Below are 23,885 nucleotides of genomic sequence, written 5' to 3' on the forward strand. Positions count from 1 at the left end.
AGTATTTCTGCTAAATTATAGTATTTCTGCTTTTTATAGGATTTGTGCCTAACATAGTATTTCTGCTAAATTATAATATTTCTGCTTTTTATACTATTTGTTCTAAATTATAGTATTTCTGCTTTTTATAGTATTTGTGCTAAAACATAGTATTTCTACTAAATGTAGTATTTATGCTTAATCATAGTATTTCTATATATTTCTGCCAGGTCCCCAGGCAGCCAATCCTCTGTGAGGACTGAGAAATTCAAATTTTCAAATCAGGGCCTGCACGGCTTCCCAGCCAATCATATATGTGTCCTGAGGCATTCAAATTTGCATATTGGGGCCTTCATGGCTTCTAAGCCAGCCAATCATATCTGAGGGCTGAGGAATTCAAATCCACAAATCAGGGCCTGCACAGCTTCCCAGCCAGCCAATCATGTATGTGGGCTCCAGGTATTCAAATTTGCATATTGGGGAATTCGTGGCTTCTAAGTCAACAAGTCATCCATGTCATATATCTCTAAAAATTCATATTTTAATGATAAATTGTCAACACTTGAAGATTCCCCCATCTCTTCTGAACAAAACGGTGTAAGAATGACCGCTCTAGCCCCTATGGTTAGGAAATTATGGTCATTTGTTTGAGGGGAATCCTCACTATGTGAAATAAACTGAAAGAAGCAGGTCTATGTCTCTGTGCTGCGTGAGTAAAAAGATGCACCTGTTTTGGCGGGAAAACGTAAACAGCCTCTCTGATTGGTGGATTCAAATTCAGCAGCTCCCAGGCTGACCTAGAAACTTAGTCCTCTCTCCCTGTGTGTGTGTGTGTGTGTGTGTGTGTGTGTGTGTGTGTGTGTGTGTGTGTGTGTGTGTGTGTGTTTAGTGGGAGAGAGAGGACCCTGCCCTTATTTGACAGCATGTCATTGTAGGATTTAAATTGAACATAGTTAGACTGGTTGACTGGATTAGAGCCTGTGTTTGTGTGTCCCTCTGTGCATTTGTGTTTCAATAAGTTATTACTATTCTGCTAAATCATAGTATTTCTGGTACTTTTCGGTACTTGTGCTAAATACAGTATTTCTGCTAAATCATACTATTACTGCTTTTCATAGGATTTATGCCTAATATAGTATTTCTGCTAAATTATAGTATTTCTGCTTTTTATAGGATTTGTGCCAAACATAGTATTTCTGCTAAATTATAGTATTTCTGCTTTTTATACTATTTGTTCTAAATTATAGTATTTCTGCTTTTTATAGGATTTGTGCTTAATATAGTATTTCTGCTAAATTATAGTTTTTCTTCTTTTTATAATATTTGTGCTAAAACATAGTATTTCTACTAAATGTAGTATTTATGCTTAATAATAGTATTTCTATATATTTCTGCCAGGTCCCCAGGCAGCCAATCCTCTGTGAGGACTGAGACATTCAAATTTTCAAATCAGGGCCTGCACAGTTTCCCAGCCAATCAAATAAGTGTCCTGAGGCATTCAAATTTGCATATTGGGGCCTTCGTGGCTTCTAAGCCAGCCAATCATATCTGAGGGCTGAGGAATTCAAATCCACAAATCAGGGCCTGCACGGCTTCCCAGCCAGCCAATCACATATGTGGTCTCAGGCATTCAAATTTGCATATTGGGGAATTCGTGGCTTCTAAGTCAACAAGTCATCCATGTCATATATCTCTAAAAATTCATATTTTAATATTAAATTGTCAACACTTGAAGATTCCCCCATCTCTTCTGAACAAAACGGTGTAAGAATGACCGTTCTAGCCCCTACGGTTAGGAAATTACGGTCATTTGTTTGAGGGGAGTCGTCACTATGAGAAATAGACTGCAAAAATCCTGTGTCTCTCTGTGCTGCTGCGTGTGTAAACAGATGCACCTGTTTTGGTGGGGAAAAGTGCACAGCCTCTCTGATTGGTGGATTCAAATTCACCAGCTCCCAGGCTGACCTAGAAACTTAGTCCTCTCTCCCTGTGTGTGTGTGTGTGTGTGTGTGTGTGTGTGTGTGTGTGTGTGTGTGTGTGTGTGTGACAGAGAGAGAGAGAGAGAGAGAGAGAGAGAGAGAAAGGCTTTTAATGGGATGATCTCATTCTAAGATTTAAATTCAATATATTTAGACTGGTTGACTGAATTGGATCTTGTGTGTGGGTCTCTCTGTGCATGTGTGTTTCCTCATGTGTACATATTTGTGATTGTGTGGCTGTAATAAATTTTTTTGCAGATTTTTGTCATTTAACAAGTATATTTGAGGGACCCTCAGCATGTTCAGCATTTTTTCAGCTGTCCATTTTGCTTTTCCAATTTTTCTGTTTAACTTATTACTATTGTGCTAAATCATACTATTTCTGCTATTTTATAAGATTTGTGCTTAATATACTATTTCTGCTTTTATAGGATTTGTGCTTAATATAGTATTTCTGCTAAATGTAGTATTTATGCTTAATCATACTATTTCTGCTTTTCATAGTATTTGTGCTTAATATAGTATTTCTGCTAAATTTAGTATTTCTGATTAATTATAGTTTTTCTACTAAATCATAGTACAGTATTTCTGCTTTTTATGCTATTTGTGCTAAAACAAAGTATTTCTACTAAATGTAGTATTTGTGCTTAATCATACCATTTCTGCTTTTTATAGGATTTGTGCTTAATATAGTATTTCTGCTAAATTATAGTATTTCTGCCAAATTATAATATTTGTGCTAAAACATAGTCTCAATTTAAAATTACAATATTCATAGTTCATCACAGTGTCTCTGGTAAATCACAATATTTCTGCTCTGTTGTACTATTTTTCTAAATCATAGTGTTTCTGTAATGTTTAAGTATTTTTGGCTAAATATATTCTTTCTGTTATCTTATACTATTTCTCCTAAATTCTTGTATTTTTGAGAAGTTATCATGTTTCTGGTAAGTTACAATATTTCTGCTAAATTCTGCTATGCTATTGTATTTCTGCCAAGTATTATGTTTCCTCTAAGATATTGCAGTTCTGCTAAGTTATTCCATTTTAGCAAACTTCTTTTGCTTCTGCAAAGTTTTTACAATTTCTGCAACTTTTCAGCTTTTTCAGCTACTTTTTGCATACAGCTTCAGCTTTAAGCATCCACACTGCATTTTCGCAGGAAATGCAAATTTTTCTAGTTATTATTATTATTCTAGTTGCTTCCGTACACTTTTCGCCGTTAAACTACTTCCACAATTTTCAGCCGATTTTCACCGTTCAAATTTTAAACTATTCTGCTATTTTTGCTCTTTCCTGCTACGATTTTTGCTATTTTTAACTATTATACTTTTTAAAATATTAAGCTTTTTTCCTTTAATTTGTCCCATTGAAATGAATGGGAAACTTCAGCAATTCTGCTAAAATTTGCTTGTTTTTGAAACTTAACTACTTCCTCATATTTTCACCTAGAACAACCATTCAAACTTTAAAATGTTCACAAATTATTGGGCTATTCAGGTATGATTCAGCTTTTTCAAATCTTTTACTGTTTTACTTTTATGCCTCTTAAAGTTTTGAGTTGCAAAATTGTGATTTTTCACAAAATACATGTGTTGTTATGGTTGCTATGCTCTTGGCTTCCAGTGTGCCACTGAAGGTTTTGCAATTTTCACTTCATGTCCGAACAACTTCCTGCTACTTGCTCAATTTTCACTCAACTTCCACAAATTATACATCAAAACGTAGGTATTTTTGCTGGCTTTCAGAAAATGTCACCATCATTGTTGTGGGATTTATAGAATTTTTGCAAATCTCCTCAGACTAACACAAGGTCAGAAAACTCTCCATATAAAGTGAATGGAGAGCTTGTTCAAAATCACCGCTGGATTTCTGTAATGAGAGGCATATTCGAATCGTCATATCTCCTTAACGAAGCAAAGTTAAGACATGAGGCTTGTCCCCGAATATCTTCAGACACCCCTGACGCTCACAATTCAAGAATTTCTTTCTCACCTATTACCGTTCTGAAATGAGTTGGACTTGTTTGAGGGTAGGAAATTCGTCCTTCGCTCAGATTTCTTCAGATTTCAAACTGTGGAAATGAACCACTTTTTTCTCTCGTCATAACTTTTTGTTGGATTTCCACAGAGACCTGAAAATTTCCATGATTGTTCACCAAAGCCTGCTGTCTCTTACGGTGAAAGAAAGATATCGATACTCCAAATAGATTTCGAGTTAGAAAGCGTTGTTTGAGGGCAAGTCAAGGCAGTTTTTGCTTCGCTCTACTCAGTTATGGTGCATTACAAGTCAAATATCTTTAATAATTCATATTTTAATGATAAATTGTAAACACTGGAAGATTCCCCCATCTCTTCTGAACAAAACGGTGTAAGAATGACCGCTCTAGCCCCTACGGTTTGGAAATTATGGTCATTTGTTTGAGGGGAGTCCTCACTATGAGAAATAGGCTGCAATAATCCTGTGCCTCTCTGTGCTGCGTGTGTAAAAAGAGGCACATGTTTTGGCGGGAAAAAGTACACAGGCTCTCTGATTGGTGGATTCAAATTCAGCAGCTCCCAGGCTGACCTAGAAAAATACTTCTCTCTCCCTGTGCATTTTTTTGCTGATTTTTTCATTTAACAAGTATATTTGAGGGACCCTCAGCATGTCCCAGCATTTTTTCAGCTGTCCATTTTGCTTTTCCAATTTTTCTGTTTAACTTATTACTATTGTGCTAAATAATAATATTTCTGCTATTTTATAAGATTTGTGCCTAATATAGTATTTCTGCTAAATTACAATATTTCTGCTTTTTATACTATTTGTGCTAAAACATAGTATTTCTACTAAATGTAGTATTTATGCTTAATCATACTATTTCTGCTTTTTATGGGATTTGTGCCTAATATAGTATTTCTGCTTTTTATAGGATTTTTGCTCAAACATAGTATTTCTACTAAATGTAGTGTTTATGCTTAATCATCCTATTTCTGCTTTTTATAGGATTTGTGCTTAATATAGTATTTCTGCTAAATTATAATATTTCTGCTTTTTATAGTATTTGTGCTAAAACATAGTATTTCTACTAAATGTAGTATTTATGCTTAATCATAGTATTTCTATATATTTCTGCCAGGTCCCCAGGCAGCCAATCCTCTGTGAGGACTGAGAAATTCAAATTTTCAAATCAGGGCCTGCACGGCTTCCCAGCCAATCATATATGTGTCCTGAGGCATTCAAATTTGCATATTGGGGCCTTCATGGCTTCTAAGCCAGCCAATCATATCTGAGGGCTGAGGAATTCAAATCCACAAATCAGGGCCTGCACAGCTTCCCAGCCAGCCAATCATGTATGTGGGCTCCTGGTATTCAAATTTGCATATTGGGGAATTCGTGGCTTCTAAGTCAACAAGTCATCCATGTCATATATCTCTAAAAATTCATATTTTAATGATAAATTGTCAACACTTGAAGATTCCCCCATCTCTTCTGAACAAAACGGTGTAAGAATGACCGCTCTAGCCCCTATGGTTAGGAAATTATGGTCATTTGTTTGAGGGGAATCCTCACTATGTGAAATAAACTGAAAGAAGCAGGTCTATGTCTCTGTGCTGCGTGTGTAAAAAGATGCACCTGTTTTGGCGGGAAAACGTAAACAGCCTCTCTGATTGGTGGATTCAAATTCAGCAGCTCCCAGGCTGACCTAGAAACTTAGTCCTCTCTCCCTGTGTGTGTGTGTGTGTGTGTGTGTGTGTGTGTGTGTGTGTGTGTGTTTAGTGGGAGAGAGAGGACCCTGCCCTTATTTGACAGCATGTCATTGTAGGATTTAAATTGAACATAGTTAGACTGGTGGACTGGATTAGAGCCTGTGTTTGTGTGTCCCTCTGTGCATTTGTGTTTCAATAAGTTATTACTATTCTGCTAAATCATAGTATTTCTGGTACTTTTCGGTACTTGTGCTAAATACAGTATTTCTGCTAAATCATACTATTTCTGCTTTTCATAGGATTTATGCCTAATATAGTATTTCTGCTAAATTATAGTATTTCTGCTTTTTATAGGATTTGTGCCTAACATAGTATTTCTGCTAAATTATAGTATTTCTGCTTTTTATAGGATTTGTGCCTAACATAGTATTTCTGCTAAATTATAGTATTTCTGCTTTTTATATTATTTGTTCTAAATTATAGTATTTCTGCTTTTTATAGGATTTGTGCTTAATATAGTATTTCTGCTAAATTATAGTTTTTCTTCTTTTTATAATATTTGTGCTAAAACATAGTATTTCTACTAAATGTAGTATTTATGCTTAATAATAGTATTTCTATATATTTCTGCCAGGTCCCCAGGCAGCCAATCCTCTGTGAGGACTGAGACATTCAAATTTTCAAATCAGGGCCTGCACAGTTTCCCAGCCAATCAAATAAGTGTCCTGAGGCATTCAAATTTGCATATTGGGGCCTTCGTGGCTTCTAAGCCAGCCAATCATATCTGAGGGCTGAGGAATTCAAATCCACAAATCAGGGCCTGCACGGCTTCCCAGCCAGCCAATCACATATGTGGTCTCAGGCATTCAAATTTGCATATTGGGGAATTCGTGGCTTCTAAGTCAACAAGTCATCCATGTCATATATCTCTAAAAATTCATATTTTAATATTAAATTGTCAACACTTGAAGATTCCCCCATCTCTTCTGAACAAAACGGTGTAAGAATGACCGTTCTAGCCCCTACGGTTAGGAAATTACGGTCATTTGTTTGAGGGGAGTCGTCACTATGAGAAATAGACTGCAAAAATCCTGTGTCTCTCTGTGCTGCTGCGTGTGTAAACAGATGCACCTGTTTTGGTGGGGAAAAGTGCACAGCCTCTCTGATTGGTGGATTCAAATTCACCAGCTCCCAGGCTGACCTAGAAACTTAGTCCTCTCTCCCTGTGTGTGTGTGTGTGTGTGTGTGTGTGTGTGTGTGTGTGTGTGTGTGTGTGTGACAGAGAGAGAGAGAGAGAGAGAGAGAGAGAGAGAAAGGCTTTTAATGGGATGATCTCATTCTAAGATTTAAATTCAATATATTTAGACTGGTTGACTGAATTGGATCTTGTGTGTGGGTCTCTCTGTGCATGTGTGTTTCCTCATGTGTACATATTTGTGATTGTGTGGCTGTAATAAATTTTTTTGCAGATTTTTGTCATTTAACAAGTATATTTGAGGGACCCTCAGCATGTTCAGCATTTTTTCAGCTGTCCATTTTGCTTTTCCAATTTTTCTGTTTAACTTATTACTATTGTGCTAAATCATACTATTTCTGCTATTTTATAAGATTTGTGCTTAATATACTATTTCTGCTTTTATAGGATTTGTGCTTAATATAGTATTTCTGCTAAATGTAGTATTTATGCTTAATCATACTATTTCTGCTTTTCATAGTATTTGTGCTTAATATAGTATTTCTGCTAAATTTAGTATTTCTGATTAATTATAGTTTTTCTACTAAATCATAGTACAGTATTTCTGCTTTTTATGGGATTTGTGCTAAAACAAAGTATTTCTACTAAATGTAGTATTTGTGCTTAATCATACCATTTCTGCTTTTTATAGGATTTGTGCTTAATATAGTATTTCTGCTAAATTATAGTATTTCTGCCAAATTATAATATTTGTGCTAAAACATAGTCTCAATTTAAAATTACAATATTCATAGTTCATCACAGTGTCTCTGGTAAATCACAATATTTCTGCTCTGTTGTACTATTTTTCTAAATCATAGTGTTTCTGTAATGTTTAAGTATTTTTGGCTAAATATATTCTTTCTGTTATCTTATACTATTTCTCCTAAATTCTTGTATTTTTGAGAAGTTATCATGTTTCTGGTAAGTTACAATATTTCTGCTAAATTCTGCTATGCTATTGTATTTCTGCCAAGTATTATGTTTCCTCTAAGATATTGCAGTTCTGCTAAGTTATTCCATTTTAGCAAACTTCTTTTGCTTCTGCAAAGTTTTTACAATTTCTGCAACTTTTCAGCTTTTTCAGCTACTTTTTGCATACAGCTTCAGCTTTAAGCATCCACACTGCATTTTCGCAGGAAATGCAAATTTTTCTAGTTGTGTGGATGCTTTAAGCATCCACACTATTGAGTTCCTGTTTCTCTTTATTGTGTGGATGCTTTAAGCATCCACACTATTGAGTTCCTGTTTCTCTTTATTCTTTATTATTATTATTATTCTAGTTGCTTCCGTACACTTTTCGCCGTTAAACTACTTCCACAATTTTCAGCCGATTTTCACCGTTCAAATTTTAAACTATTCAGCTATTTTTGCTAATTCCTGCTACGATTTTTGCTATTTTTAACTATTATACTTTTTAAAATATTAAGCTTTTTTCCTTTAATTTGTCCCATTGAAATGAATGGGAAACTTCAGCAATTCTGCTAAAATTTGCTTGTTTTTGAAACTTAACTACTTCCTCATATTTTCACCTAGAACAACCATTCAAACTTTAAAATGTTCACAAATTATTGGGCTATTCAGGTATGATTCAGCTTTTTCAAATCTTTTACTGTTTTACTTTTATGCCTCTTAAAGTTTTGAGTTGCAAAATTGTGATTTTTCACAAAATACATGTGTTGTTATGGTTGCTATGCTCTTGGCTTCCAGTGTGCCACTGAAGGTTTTGCAATTTTCACTTCATGTCCGAACAACTTCCTGCTACTTGCTCAATTTTCACTCAACTTCCACAAATTATACATCAAAACGTAGGTATTTTTGCTGGCTTTCAGAAAATGTCACCATCATTGTTGTGGGATTTATAGAATTTTTGCAAATCTCCTCAGACTAACACAAGGTCAGAAAACTCTCCATATAAAGTGAATGGAGAGCTTGTTCAAAATCACCGCTGGATTTCTGTAATGAGAGGCATATTCGAATCGTCATATCTCCTTAACGAAGCAAAGTTAAGACATGAGGCTTGTCCCCGAATATCTTCAGACACCCCTGACGCTCACAATTCAAGAATTTCTTTCTCACCTATTACCGTTCTGAAATGAGTTGGACTTGTTTGAGGGTAGGAAATTCGTCCTTCGCTCAGATTTCTTCAGATTTCAAACTGTGGAAATGAACCACTTTTTTCTCTCGTCATAACTTTTTGTTGGATTTCCACAGAGACCTGAAAATTTCCATGATTGTTCACCAAAGCCTGCTGTCTCTTACGGTGAAAGAATGATATCGATACTCCAAATAGATTTCGAGTTAGAAAGCGTTGTTTGAGGGCAAGTCAAGGCAGTTTTTGCTTCGCTCTACTCAGTTATGGTGCATTACAAGTCAAATATCTTTAATAATTCATATTTTAATGATAAATTGTAAACACTGGAAGATTCCCCCATCTCTTCTGAACAAAACGGTGTAAGAATGACCGCTCTAGCCCCTACGGTTTGGAAATTATGGTCATTTGTTTGAGGGGAGTCCTCACTATGAGAAATAGGCTGCAATAATCCTGTGCCTCTCTGTGCTGCGTGTGTAAAAAGAGGCACATGTTTTGGCGGGAAAAAGTACACAGGCTCTCTGATTGGTGGATTCAAATTCAGCAGCTCCCAGGCTGACCTAGAAACTTACTTCTCTCTCCCTGTGCATTTTTTTGCTGATTTTTTCATTTAACAAGTATATTTGAGGGACCCTCAGCATGTTCAGCATTTTTTCAGCTGTCCATTTTGCTTTTCCAATTTTTCTGTTTAACTTATTACTATTGTGCTAAATAATACTATTTCTGCTATTTTATAAGATTTGTGCCTAATATAGTATTTCTGCTAAATTACAATATTTCTGCTTTTTATACTATTTGTGCTAAAACATAGTATTTCTACTAAATGTAGTATTTATGCTTAATCATACTATTTCTGCTTTTTATGGGATTTGTGCCTAATATAGTATTTCTGCTTTTTATAGGATTTTTGCTCAAACATAGTATTTCTACTAAATGTAGTGTTTATGCTTAATCATCCTATTTCTGCTTTTTATAGGATTTGTGCTTAATATAGTATTTCTGCTAAATTATAGTATTTCTGCTTTTTATAGTATTTGTGCTAAAACATAGTATTTCTACTAAATGTAGTATTTATGCTTAATCATAGTATTTCTATATATTTCTGCCAGGTCCCCAGGCAGCCAATCCTCTGTGAGGACTGAGAAATTCAAATTTTCAAATCAGGGCCTGCACGGCTTCCCAGCCAATCATATATGTGTCCTGAGGCATTCAAATTTGCATATTGGGGCCTTCATGGCTTCTAAGCCAGCCAATCATATCTGAGGGCTGAGGAATTCAAATCCACAAATCAGGGCCTGCACGGCTTCCCAGCCAGCCAATCATATATGTGGTCTCAGGCATTCATATTTGCATATTGGGGAATTCGTGGCTTCTAAGTCAACAAGTCATCCATGTCATATATCTCTAAAAATTCACATTTTAATGATAAATTGTTAACACTGGAAGATTCCCCCATCTCTTCTGAACAAAACAGTGTAAGAATGACCGCTCTAGCCCCTACGGTTAGGAAATTATGGTCATTTGTTTGAGGGGAGTCGTCACTATGAGAAATAGGCTGCAATAATCCTGTGCCTCTCTGTGCTGCTGCGTGTGTAAAAAGATGCACCTGTTTTGGCGGGAAAACGTAAACAGCCACTCTGATTGGTGGATTTAAATTCGGCAGCTCTCTCCCTCTGTGTGTGTGTGTGTGTGTGTGTGTGTGTGTGTGTGTGTGTGTGTGTGTGTGTTTAGTGGGAGAGAGAGGACCCTGCCCTTATTTGGCAGCATGTCATTGTAGGATTTAAATTGAATATAGTTAGACTGGTTGACTGGATTAGAGCCTGTGTTTGTGTGTCCCTCTGTGCATTTGTGTTTCAATAAGTTATTACTATTCTGCTAAATCATAGTATTTCTGGTACTTTTCGGTACTTGTGCTAAATACAGTATTTCTGCTAAATCATACTATTTCTGCTTTTCATAGGATTTATGCCTAATATAGTATTTCTGCTAAATTATAGTATTTCTGCTTTTTATAGGATTTGTGCTTAACATAGTATTTCTGCTAAATTATAGTATTTCTGCTTTTTATACTATTTGTTCTAAATTATAGTATTTCTGCTTTTTATAGGATTTGTGCTTAATATAGTATTTCTGCTAAATTATAGTTTTTCTTCTTTTTATAATATTTGTGCTAAAACATAGTATTTCTACTAAATGTAGTATTTATGCTTAATAATAGTATTTCTATATATTTCTGCCAGGTCCCCAGGCAGCCAATCCTCTGTGAGGACTGAGACATTCAAATTTTCAAATCAGGGCCTGCACAGTTTCCCAGCCAATCAAATAAGTGTCCTGAGGCATTCAAATTTGCATATTGGGGCCTTCGTGGCTTCTAAGCCAGCCAATCATATCTGAGGGCTGAGGAATTCAAATCCACAAATCAGGGCCTGCACGGCTTCCCAGCCAGCCAATCACATATGTGGTCTCAGGCATTCAAATTTGCATATTGGGGAATTCGTGGCTTCTAAGTCAACAAGTCATCCATGTCATATATCTCTAAAAATTCATATTTTAATATTAAATTGTCAACACTTGAAGATTCCCCCATCTCTTCTGAACAAAACGGTGTAAGAATGACCGTTCTAGCCCCTACGGTTAGGAAATTACGGTCATTTGTTTGAGGGGAGTCGTCACTATGAGAAATAGACTGCAAAAATCCTGTGTCTCTCTGTGCTGCTGCGTGTGTAAACAGATGCACCTGTTTTGGTGGGGAAAAGTGCACAGCCTCTCTGATTGGTGGATTCAAATTCACCAGCTCCCAGGCTGACCTAGAAACTTACTTCTCTCTCCCTGTGTGTGTGTGTGTGTGTGTGTGTGTGTGTGTGTGTGTGTGTGTGTGTGTGTGACACAGAGAGAGAGAGAGAGAGAGAGAGAGAGAGAGAGAGAAAGGCTTTTAATGGGATGATCTCATTCTAAGATTTAAATTCAATATATTTAGACTGGTTGACTGAATTGGATCTTGTGTGTGGGTCTCTCTGTGCATGTGTGTTTCCTCATGTGTACATATTTGTGATTGTGTGGCTGTAATAAATTTTTTTGCAGATTTTTGTCATTTAACAAGTATATTTGAGGGACCCTCAGCATGTTCAGCATTTTTTCAGCTGTCCATTTTGCTTTTCCAATTTTTCTGTTTAACTTATTACTATTGTGCTAAATCATACTATTTCTGCTATTTTATAAGATTTGTGCTTAATATACTATTTCTGCTTTTATAGGATTTGTGCTTAATATAGTATTTCTGCTAAATGTAGTATTTATGCTTAATCATACTATTTCTGCTTTTATAGGATTTGTGCTTAATATAGTATTTCTGCTAAATTTAGTATTTCTGATTAATTATAGTTTTTCTACTAAATCATAGTACAGTATTTCTGCTTTTTATGGGATTTGTGCTAAAACAAAGTATTTCTACTAAATGTAGTATTTGTGCTTAATCATACCATTTCTGCTTTTTATAGGATTTGTGCTTAATATAGTATTTCTGCTAAATTATAGTATTTCTGCCAAATTATAATATTTGTGCTAAAACATAGTCTCAATTTAAAATTACAATATTCATAGTTCATCACAGTGTCTCTGGTAAATCACAATATTTCTGCTCTGTTGTACTATTTTTCTAAATCATAGTGTTTCTGTAATGTTTAAGTATTTTTGGCTAAATATATTCTTTCTGTTATCTTATACTATTTCTCCTAAATTCTTGTATTTTTGAGAAGTTATCATGTTTCTGGTAAGTTACAATATTTCTGCTAAATTCTGCTATGCTATTGTATTTCTGCCAAGTATTATGTTTCCTCTAAGATATTGCAGTTCTGCTAAGTTATTCCATTTTAGCAAACTTCTTTTGCTTCTGCAAAGTTTTTACAATTTCTGCAACTTTTCAGCTTTTTCAGCTACTTTTTGCATACAGCTTCAGCTTTAAGCATCCACACTGCATTTTCGCAGGAAATGCAAATTTTTCTAGTTCTTTATTATTATTATTCTAGTTGCTTCCGTACACTTTTCGCCGTTAAACTACTTCCACAATTTTCAGCCGATTTTCACCGTTCAAATTTTAAACTATTCTGCTATTTTTGCTAATTCCTGCTACGATTTTTGCTATTTTTAACTATTATACTTTTTAAAATATTAAGCTTTTTTCCTTTAATTTGTCCCATTGAAATGAATGGGAAACTTCTGCAATTCTGCTAAATTTTGCTTGTTTTTGAAACTTAACTACTTCCTCATATTTTCACCTAGAACAACCATTCAAATTTTAAAATGTTCACAAATTATTGGGCTATTCAGGTATGATTCAGCTTTTTCAAATCTTCTACTGTTTTACTTTTATGCCTCTTAAAGTTTTGAGTTGCAAAATTGTGATTTTTCACAAAATACATGCGTTGTTATGGTTGCTATGCTCTTGGCTTCCAGTGTGCCACTGAAGGTTTTGCAATTTTCACTTCATGTCCGAACAACTTCTTGCTACTTGCTCAATTTTCACTCAACTTCCACAAATTATACATCAAAACGTAGGTATTTTTGCTGGCTTTCAGAAAATGTCACTATCATTGTTGTGGGATTTATAGAATTTTTGCAAATCTCCTCAGACCAACACAAGGTCTCAAAACTCTCCATATAAAGTCAATGGAGAGCTTGTTCAAAATCATCGCTGGATTTCTGTAATGAGAGGCATATTCGAATCGTCATATCTCCTTAACGAAGCGACTTTAAGACATGAGGCTTGTCCCCGAATATCTTCAGACACCCCTGACGCTCACAATTCAAGAATTTCTTTCTCACCTATTACCGTTCTGAAATGAGTTGGACTTGTTTGAGGGTAGGAAATTCGTCCTTCGCTCAGATTTCTTCAGATTTAAAACTCTGGAAATGAACCACTTTTTTCTCTCGTCATAACTTTTTTTTGGATTTCCACAGAGACCTGAAAATTTCCATGACTGTTCACCAAAGCCTGCTGTCTCTTACGGTGAAAGAATGATATCGATACTCCAAATAGATTTCGAGTTACAAAGCGTTGTTTGAGGGCAAGTCAAGGCAGTTTTTGCTTCGCTCTACTCAGTTATGGTGCATTACAAGTCAAATATCTTTAATAATTCATATTTTAATGATAAATTGTAAACACTGGAAGATTCCCCCATCTCTTCTGAACAAAACGGTGTAAGAATGACCGCTCTAGCCCCTACGGTTTAGAAATTATGGTCATTTGTTTGAGGCGAGTCCTCACTATGAGAAATAGGCTGCAATAATCCTATGCCTCTCTCTGCTGCGTGTGTAAAAAGATGCACCTGTTTTGGCGGGAAAAAGTACACAGGCTCTCTGATTGGTGGATTCAAATTCAGCAGCTCCCAGGCTGACCTAGAAACTTACTTCTCTCTCCCTGTGCATTTTTTTGCTGATTTTTTCATTTAACAAGTATATTTGAGGGACCCTCAGCATGTTCAGCATTTTTTCAGCTGTCCATTTTGCTTTTCCAATTTTTCTGTTTAACTTATTACTATTGTGGTAAATCATACTGTTTCTGCTATTTTACAAGATTTGTGCTTAATATAGTATTTCTGCTTTTTATAGAATTTGTGCTTAATATAGTATTTCTGCTTTTTATAGGATTTGTGCTTAATATAGTATTTCTGCTAAATTACAATATTTCTGCTTTTCATACTATTTGTGCTAAAACATAGTATTTCTACTAAATGTAGTATTTATGCTTAATCATGCTATTTCTGCTTTTTATGGGATTTGTGCCTAATATAGTATTTCTGCTTTTTATAGGATTTTTGCTCAAACATAGTATTTCTACTAAATGTAGTGTTTATGCTTAATCATCCTATTTCTGCTTTTTATAGGATTTGTGCTTAATATAGTATTTCTGCTAAATTATAGTATTTCTGCTTTTTATACTATTTGTGCTAAAACATAGTATTTCTACTAAATGTAGTATTTATGCTTAATCATGCTATTTCTGCTTTTTATGGGATTTTTGCCTAATATAGTATTTCTGCTTTTTATAGGATTTTTGCTCAAACATAGTATTTCTACTAAATGTAGTGTTTATGCTTAATCATCCTATTTCTGCTTTTTATAGGATTTGTGCTTAATATAGTATTTCTGCTAAATTATAGTATTTCTGCTTTTTATAGTATTTGTGCTAAAACATAGTATTTCTACTAAATGTAGTATTTATGCTTAATCATAGTATTTCTATATATTTCTGCCAGGTCCCCAGGCAGCCAATCCTCTGTGAGGACTGAGAAATTCAAATTTTCAAATCAGGGCCTGCACGGCTTCCCAGCCAATCATATATGTGTCCTGAGGCATTCAAATTTGCATATTGGGGCCTTCATGGCTTCTAAGCCAGCCAATCATATCTGAGGGCTGAGGAATTCAAATCCACAAATCAGGGCCTGCACAGCTTCCCAGCCAGCCAATCATGTATGTGGGCTCCAGGTATTCAAATTTGCATATTGGGGAATTCGTGGCTTCTAAGTCAACAAGTCATCCATGTCATATATCTCTAAAAATTCATATTTTAATGATAAATTGTCAACACTTGAAGATTCCCCCATCTCTTCTGAACAAAACGGTGTAAGAATGACCGCTCTAGCCCCTATGGTTAGGAAATTATGGTCATTTGTTTGAGGGGAATCCTCACTATGTGAAATAAACTGAAAGAAGCAGGTCTATGTCTCTGTGCTGCGTGTGTAAAAAGATGCACCTGTTTTGGCGGGAAAACGTAAACAGCCTCTCTGATTGGTGGATTCAAATTCAGCAGCTCCCAGGCTGACCTAGAAACTTAGTCCTCTCTCCCTGTGTGTGTGTGTATGTGTGTGTGTGTGTGTGTGTGTGTGTGTGTGTGTGTGTGTGTGTGTGTGTGTGTGTTTAGTGGGAGAGAGAGGACCCTGCCCTTATTTGACAGCATGTCATTGTAGGATTTAAATTGAACATAGTTAGACTGGTTGACTGGATTAGAGCCTGTGTTTGTGTGTCCCTCTGTGCATTTGTGTTTCAATAAGTTATTACTATTCTGCTAAATCATAGTATTTCTGGTACTTTTCGGTACTTGTGCTAAATACAATATTTCTGCTAAATCATACTATTTCTGCTTTTCATAGGATTTATGCCTAATATAGTATTTCTGCTAAATTATAGTATTTCTGCTTTTTATAGGATTTGTGCCTAACATAGTATTTCTGCTAAATTATAGTATTTCTGCTTTTTATAGGATTTGTGCTTAACATAGTATTTCTGCTAAATTATAGTATTTCTGCTTTTTATACTATTTGTTCTAAATTATAGTATTTCTGCTTTTTATAGGATTTGTGCTTAATATAGTATTTCTGCTAAATTATAGTTTTTCTTCTTTTTATAATATTTGTCCTAAAACATAGTATTTCTACTAAATGTAGTATTTATGCTTAATAATAGTATTTCTATATATTTCTGCCAGGTCCCCAGGCAGCCAATCCTCTGTGAGGACTGAGACATTCAAATTTTCAAATCAGGGCCTGCACAGTTTCCCAGCCAATCAAATAAGTGTCCTGAGGCATTCAAATTTGCATATTGGGGCCTTCATGGCTTCTAAGCCAGCCAATCATATCTGAGGGCTGAGGAATTCAAATCCACAAATCAGGGCCTGCACGGCTTCCCAGCCAGCCAATCACATATGTGGTCTCAGGCATTCAAATTTGCATATTGGGGAATTCGTGGCTTCTAAGTCAACAAGTCATCCATGTCATATATCTCTAAAAATTCATATTTTAATATTAAATTGTCAACACTTGAAGATTCCCCCATCTCTTCTGAACAAAACGGTGTAAGAATGACCGTTCTAGCCCCTACGGTTAGGAAATTACGGTCATTTGTTTGAGGGGAGTCCTCACTATGAGAAATAGGCTGCAATAATCCTGTGTCTCTCTGTGCTGCTGCGTGTGTAAACAGATGCACCTGTTTTGGTGGGGAAAAGTGCACAGCCTCTCTGATTGGTGGATTCAAATTCACCAGCTCCCAGGCTGACCTAGAAACTTACTTCTCTCTCCCTGTGTGTGTGTGTGTGTGTGTGTGTGTGTGTGTGTGTGTGTGTGTGTGTGTGTGTGACAGAGAGAGAGAGAGAGAGAGAGAGAGAGAGGGAGAGAGAGAGAGGCTTTTAATGGGATGATCTCATTCTAAGATTTAAATTCAATATATTTAGACTGGTTGACTGAATTGGATCTTGTGTGTGGGTCTCTCTGTGCATGTGTGTTTCCTCATGTGTACATATTTGTGATTGTGTGGCTGTAATAAATTTTTTTGCAGATTTTTGTCATTTAACAAGTATATTTGAGGGACCCTCAGCATGTTCAGCATTTTTTCAGCTGTCCATTTTGCTTTTCCAATTTTTCTGTTTAACTTATTACTATTGTGCTAAATCACACTATTTCTGCTATTTTATAAGATTTGTGCTTAATATACTATTTCTGCTTTTATAGGATTTGTGCTTAATATAGTATTTCTGCTAAATGTAGTATTTATGCTTAATCATACTATTTTTGCTTTTCATAGTATTTGTGCTTAATATAGTATTTCTGCTAAATTTAGTATTTCTGATTAATTATAGTTTTTCTACTAAATCATAGTACAGTATTTCTGCTTTTTATGGGATTTGTGCTAAAACAAAGTATTTCTACTAAATGTAGTATTTGTGCTTAATCATACCATTTCTGCTTTTTATAGGATTTGTGCTTAATATAGTATTTCTGCTAAATTATAGTATTTCTGCCAAATTATAATATTTGTGCTAAAACAGTCTCAATTTAAAATTACAATATTCATAGTTCATCACAGTGTCTCTGGTAAATCACAATATTTCTGCTCTGTTGTACTATTTTTCTAAATCATAGTGTTTCTGTAATGTTTAAGTATTTTTGGCTAAATATATTCTTTCTGTTATCTTATACTATTTCTCCTAAATTCTTGTATTTTTGAGAAGTTATCATGTTTCTGGTAAGTTACAATATTTCTGCTGAATTCTGCTATGCTATTGTATTTCTGCCAAGTATTATGTTTCCTCTAAGATATTGCAGTTCTGCTAAGTTATTCCATTTTAGCAAACTTCTTTTGCTTCTGCAAAGTTTTTACAATTTCTGCAACTTTTCAGCTTTTTCAGCTAGTTTTTGCATACAGCTTCAGCTTTAAGCATCCACACTGCATTTTCGCAGGAAATGCAAATTTTTCTAGTTATTATTATTATTCCGGGTGTTTCCGTACACTTTTCGCCGTTTAACTACTTCCACAATTTTTGTGCTATTTTCACCGTTCAAACTTTAAACTATTCAGCTATTTTTGCTAATTCCTGCTACGATTTTTGCTATTTTTAACTATTATACTTTTTAAAATATTAAGCTTTTTTCCTTTAATTTGTCCCATTGAAATGAATGGGAAACTTCTGCAATTCTGCTAAATTTTGCCTGTTTTTGAAACTTAACTACTTCCTCATATTTTCACCTAGAACAACCATTCAAATTTTAAAATGTTCACAAATTATTTGGCTATTCAGGTATGATTCAGCTTTTTCAAATCTTCTACTGTTTTACTTTTATGCCTCTTAAAGTTTTGAGTTGCAAAATTGTGATTTTTCACAAAATACATGTGTTGTTATGGTTGCTATGCTCTTGGCTTCCAGTGTGCCACTGAAGGTTTTGCAATTTTCACTTCATGTCCGAACAACTTCCTGCTACTTGCTCAATTTTCACTCAACTTCCACAAATTATACATCAAAACGTAGGTATTTTTGCTGGCTTTCAGAAAATGTCACCATCATTGTTGTGGGATTTATAGAATTTTTGCAAATCTCCTCAGACTAACACAAGGTCAGAAAACTCTCCATATAAAGTGAATGGAGAGCTTGTTCAAAATCACCGCTGGATTTCTGTAATGAGAGGCATATTCGAATCGTCATATCTCCTTAACGAAGCAAAGTTAAGACATGAGGCTTGTCCCCGAATATCTTCAGACACCCCTGACGCTCACAATTCAAGAATTTCTTTCTCACCTATTACCGTTCTGAAATGAGTTGGACTTGTTTGAGGGTAGGAAATTCGTCCTTCGCTCAGATTTCTTCAGATTTCAAACTGTGGAAATGAACCACTTTTTTCTCTCGTCATAACTTTTTGTTGGATTTCCACAGAGACCTGAAAATTTCCATGATTGTTCACCAAAGCCTGCTGTCTCTTACGGTGAAAGAATGATATCGATACTCCAAATAGATTTCGAGTTAGAAAGCGTTGTTTGAGGGCAAGTCAAGGCAGTTTTTGCTTCGCTCTACTCAGTTATGGTGCATTACAAGTCAAATATCTTTAATAATTCATATTTTAATGATAAATTGTAAACACTGGAAGATTCCCCCATCTCTTCTGAACAAAACGGTGTAAGAATGACCGCTCTAGCCCCTACGGTTTGGAAATTATGGTCATTTGTTTGAGGGGAGTCCTCACTATGAGAAATAGGCTGCAATAATCCTGTGCCTCTCTGTGCTGCGTGTGTAAAAAGAGGCACATGTTTTGGCGGGAAAAAGTACACAGGCTCTCTGATTGGTGGATTCAAATTCAGCAGCTCCCAGGCTGACCTAGAAACTTACTTCTCTCTCCCTGTGCATTTTTTTGCTGATTTTTTCATTTAACAAGTATATTTGAGGGACCCTCAGCATGTTCAGCATTTTTTCAGCTGTCCATTTTGCTTTTCCAATTTTTCTGTTTAACTTATTACTATTGTGCTAAATAATACTATTTCTGCTATTTTATAAGATTTGTGCCTAATATAGTATTTCTGCTAAATTACAATATTTCTGCTTTTTATACTATTTGTGCTAAAACATAGTATTTCTACTAAATGTAGTATTTCTGCTTTTTATACTATTTGTGCTAAATTATAATATTTCTGCTTTTTATACTATTTGTGCTAAATTATAATATTTCTGCTTTTTATACTATTTGTGCTAAATTATAATATTTCTGCTTTTTATACTATTTGTGCTAAATTATAATATTTCTGCTTTTTATACTATTTGTGCTAAATTATAATATTTCTGCTTTTTATACTATTTGTGCTAAAACATAGTATTTCTACTAAATGTAGTATTTCTGCTTTTTATACTATTTGTGCTAAATTATAATATTTCTGCTTTTTATACTATTTGTGCTAAATTATAATATTTCTGCTTTTTATACTATTTGTGCTAAAACATAGTATTTCTACTAAATGTAGTATTTCTGCTTTTTATACTATTTGTGCTAAATTATAATATTTCTGCTTTTTATACTATTTGTGCTAAATTATAATATTTCTGCTTTTTATACTATTTGTGCTAAATTATAATATTTCTGCTTTTTATAGTATTTGTGCTAAAACATAGTATTTCTACTAAATGTAGTATTTATGCTTAATCATAGTATTTCTATATATATCTGCCAGGTCCCCAGGCAGCCAATCCTCTGTGAGGACTGAGAAATTCAAATTTTCAAATCAGGGCCTGCACGGCTTCCCAGCCAATCATATATGTGTCCTGAGGCATTCAAATTTGCATATTGGGGCCTTCATGGCTTCTAAGCCAGCCAATCATATCTGAGGGCTGAGGAATTCAAATCCACAAATCAGGGCCTGCACAGCTTCCCAGCCAGCCAATCATGTATGTGGGCTCCAGGTATTTAAATTTGCATATTGGGGAATTCGTGGCTTCTAAGTCAACAAGTCATCCATGTCATATATCTCTAAAAATTCATATTTTAATGATAAATTGTCAACACTTGAAGATTCCCCCATCTCTTCTGAACAAAACGGTGTAAGAATGACCGCTCTAGCCCCTATGGTTAGGAAATTATGGTCATTTGTTTGAGGGGAATCCTCACTATGTGAAATAAACTGAAAGAAGCAGGTCTATGTCTCTGTGCTGCGTGTGTAAAAAGATGCACCTTTTTTGGCGGGAAAACGTAAACAGCCTCTCTGATTGGTGGATTCAAATTCAGCAGCTCCCAGGCTGACCTAGAAACTTAGTCCTCTCTCCCTGTGTGTGTGTGTGTGTGTGTGTGTGTGTGTGTGTGTGTGTGTGTGTGTGTGTGTGTGTGTGTGTGTGTTTGTGTGTGTGTTTAGTGGGAGAGAGAGGACCCTGCCCTTATTTGACAGCATGTCATTGTAGGATTTAAATTGAACATAGTTAGACTGGTTGACTGGATTAGAGCCTGTGTTTGTGTGTCCCTCTGTGCATTTGTGTTTCAATAAGTTATTACTATTCTGCTAAATCATAGTATTTCTGGTACTTTTCGGTACTTGTGCTAAATACAGTATTTCTGCTAAATCATACTATTTCTGCTTTTCATAGGATTTATGCCTAATATAGTATTTCTGCTAAATTATAGTATTTCTGCTTTTTATAGGATTTGTGCCTAACATAGTATTTCTGCTAAATTATAGTATTTCTGCTTTTTATAGGATTTGTGCTTAACATAGTATTTCTGCTAAATTATAGTATTTCTGCTTTTTATACTATTTGTTCTAAATTATAGTATTTCTGCTTTTTATAGGATTTGTGCTTAATATAGTATTTCTGCTAAATTATAGTTTTTCTTCTTTTTATAATATTTGTGCTAAAACATAGTATTTCTACTAAATGTAGTATTTATGCTTAATAATAGTATTTCTATATATTTCTGCCAGGTCCCCAGGCAGCCAATCCTCTGTGAGGACTGAGACATTCAAATTTTCAAATCAGGGCCTGCACAGTTTCCCAGCCAATCAAATAAGTGTCCTGAGGCATTCAAATTTGCATATTGGGGCCTTCGTGGCTTCTAAGCCAGCCAATCATATCTGAGGGCTGAGGAATTCAAACCCACAAATCAGGGCCTGCACGGCTTCCCAGCCAGCCAATCACATATGTGGTCTCAGGCATTCAAATTTGCATATTGGGGAATTCGTGGCTTCTAAGTCAACAAGTCATCCATGTCATATATCTCTAAAAATTCATATTTTAATATTAAATTGTCAACACTTGAAGATTCCCCCATCTCTTCTGAACAAAACGGTGTAAGAATGACCGTTCTAGCCCCTACGGTTTGGAAATTATGGTCATTTGTTTGAGGGGAGTCCTCACTATGAGAAATAGGCTGCAATAATCCTGTGCCTCTCTCTGCTGCGTGTGTAAAAAGATGCACCTGTTTTGGCGGGAAAAAGTACACAGGCTCTCTGATTGGTGGATTCAAATTCAGCAGCTCCCAGGCTGACCTAGAAACTTACTTCTCTCTCCCTGTGTGTGTGTGTGTGTGTGTGTGTGTGTGTGTGTGTGTGACAGAGAGAGAGAGAGAGAAAGGCTTTTAATGGGATGATCTCATTCTAAGATTTAAATTCAATATATTTAGACTGGTTGACTAAATTGGATCTTGTGTGTGGGTCTCTCTGTGCATGTGTGTTTCCTCATGTGTACATATTTGTGATTGTGTGGCTGTAATAAATTTTTTTGCAGATTTTTGTCATTTAACAAGTATATTTGAGGGACCCTCAGCATGTTCAGCATTTTTTCAGCTGTCCATTTTGCTTTTCCAATTTTTCTGTTTAACTTATTACTATTGTGCTAAATCATACTATTTCTGCTATTTTATAAGATTTGTGCTTAATATACTATTTCTGCTTTTATAGGATTTGTGCTTAATATAGTATTTCTGCTTTTTATAAGATTTGTGCTTAATATAGTATTTCTGCTAAATGTAGTATTTATGCTTAATCATACTATTTCTGCTTTTCATAGGATTTGTGCTTAATATAGTATTTCTGCTAAATTTAGTATTTCTGATTAATTATAGTCTTTCTACTAAATCATAGTACAGTATTTCTGCTTTTTATGGGATTTGTGCTAAAACAAAGTATTTCTACTAAATGTAGTATTTATGCTTAATCATACCATTTCTGCTTTTTATAGGATTTGTGCTTAATATAGTATTTCTGCTAAATTATAGTATTTCTGCCAAATTATAATATTTGTGCTAAAACATAGTCTTAATTTAAAATTACAATATTCATAGTTCATCACAGTGTCTCTGGTAAATCACAATATTTCTGCTCTGTTGTACTATTTTTCTAAATCATAGTGTTTCTGTAATGTTTAAGTATTTTTGGCTAAATATATTCTTTCTGTTATCTTATACTATTTCTCCTAAATTCTTGTATTTTTGAGAAGTTATCATGTTTCTGGTAAGTTACAATATTTCTGCTAAATTCTGCTATGCTATTGTATTTCTGCCAAGTATTATGTTTCCTCTAAGATATTGCAGTTCTGCTAAGTTATTCCATTTTACCAAACTTCTTTTGCTTCTGCAAAGTTTTTACAATTTCTGCAACTTTTCAGCTTTTTCAGCTACTTTTTGCATACAGCTTCAGCTTTAAGCATCCACACTGCATTTTCGCAGGAAATGCAAATTTTTCTAGTTCAAATTGTTGTTGTTTTAATTAATCTATTTGAGATGATGAAAAGAAAAAGACCAACTAAAGTTCCTCCTTACCTGTAACAGAGAGTCTGATTGAATCACTTTGAGGGGAGCTGAATTCTCGACCTGAAACTCTTGTCTGATACTGACACTGGTACGATCCCTCATTACTGAAGGTCACTTGAGGGATATTAAAGGTAGCAGAGTTTGTACTCGATGTTTGGCTCTTCCTGAATGAGCCTGAGCTCTGCTGCAGAGTGAATGTTCCACCTAAATGCTGAGTGGAGATTGAACAAGTGATGCTAACGTCTTGGCCCCAGGTCACATTCCCCACAGGAATCATGGAGATGCTGGGCTTGGGGAGGATCACTGAGAAATAACCGAATAGTGGTCTGTGAGAAAAGTGATATCTTCCTAGCTTCTTTCATTGCC

At 35.1% G+C, this 23,885-nt stretch overlaps 1 protein-coding gene across 1 annotated transcript in view; it reads right to left on the reverse strand.

Moving 5' to 3' along the window:
* Window positions 1-23,885, reverse strand: part of LOC146575450 (uncharacterized) — a 71,638-nt gene that overhangs the window by 42,354 nt on the left and 5,399 nt on the right. The window contains exon 12 of the mRNA XM_085270171.1: window positions 23,529-23,822. Coding sequence (XP_085126297.1) covers window positions 23,529-23,822 — 294 coding nt within the window. The remainder of the gene's footprint in view (window positions 1-23,528; window positions 23,823-23,885) is intronic.

This window comes from Mchenga conophoros, linkage group LG4, assembly GCF_057382185.1.
Source record: "Mchenga conophoros isolate Kocher_MC1m ecotype Shallow Benthic linkage group LG4, M_conophoros_male_GT1.1, whole genome shotgun sequence".
In the NCBI taxonomy this organism is placed as follows: Eukaryota; Metazoa; Chordata; class Actinopteri; order Cichliformes; family Cichlidae; genus Mchenga; species Mchenga conophoros.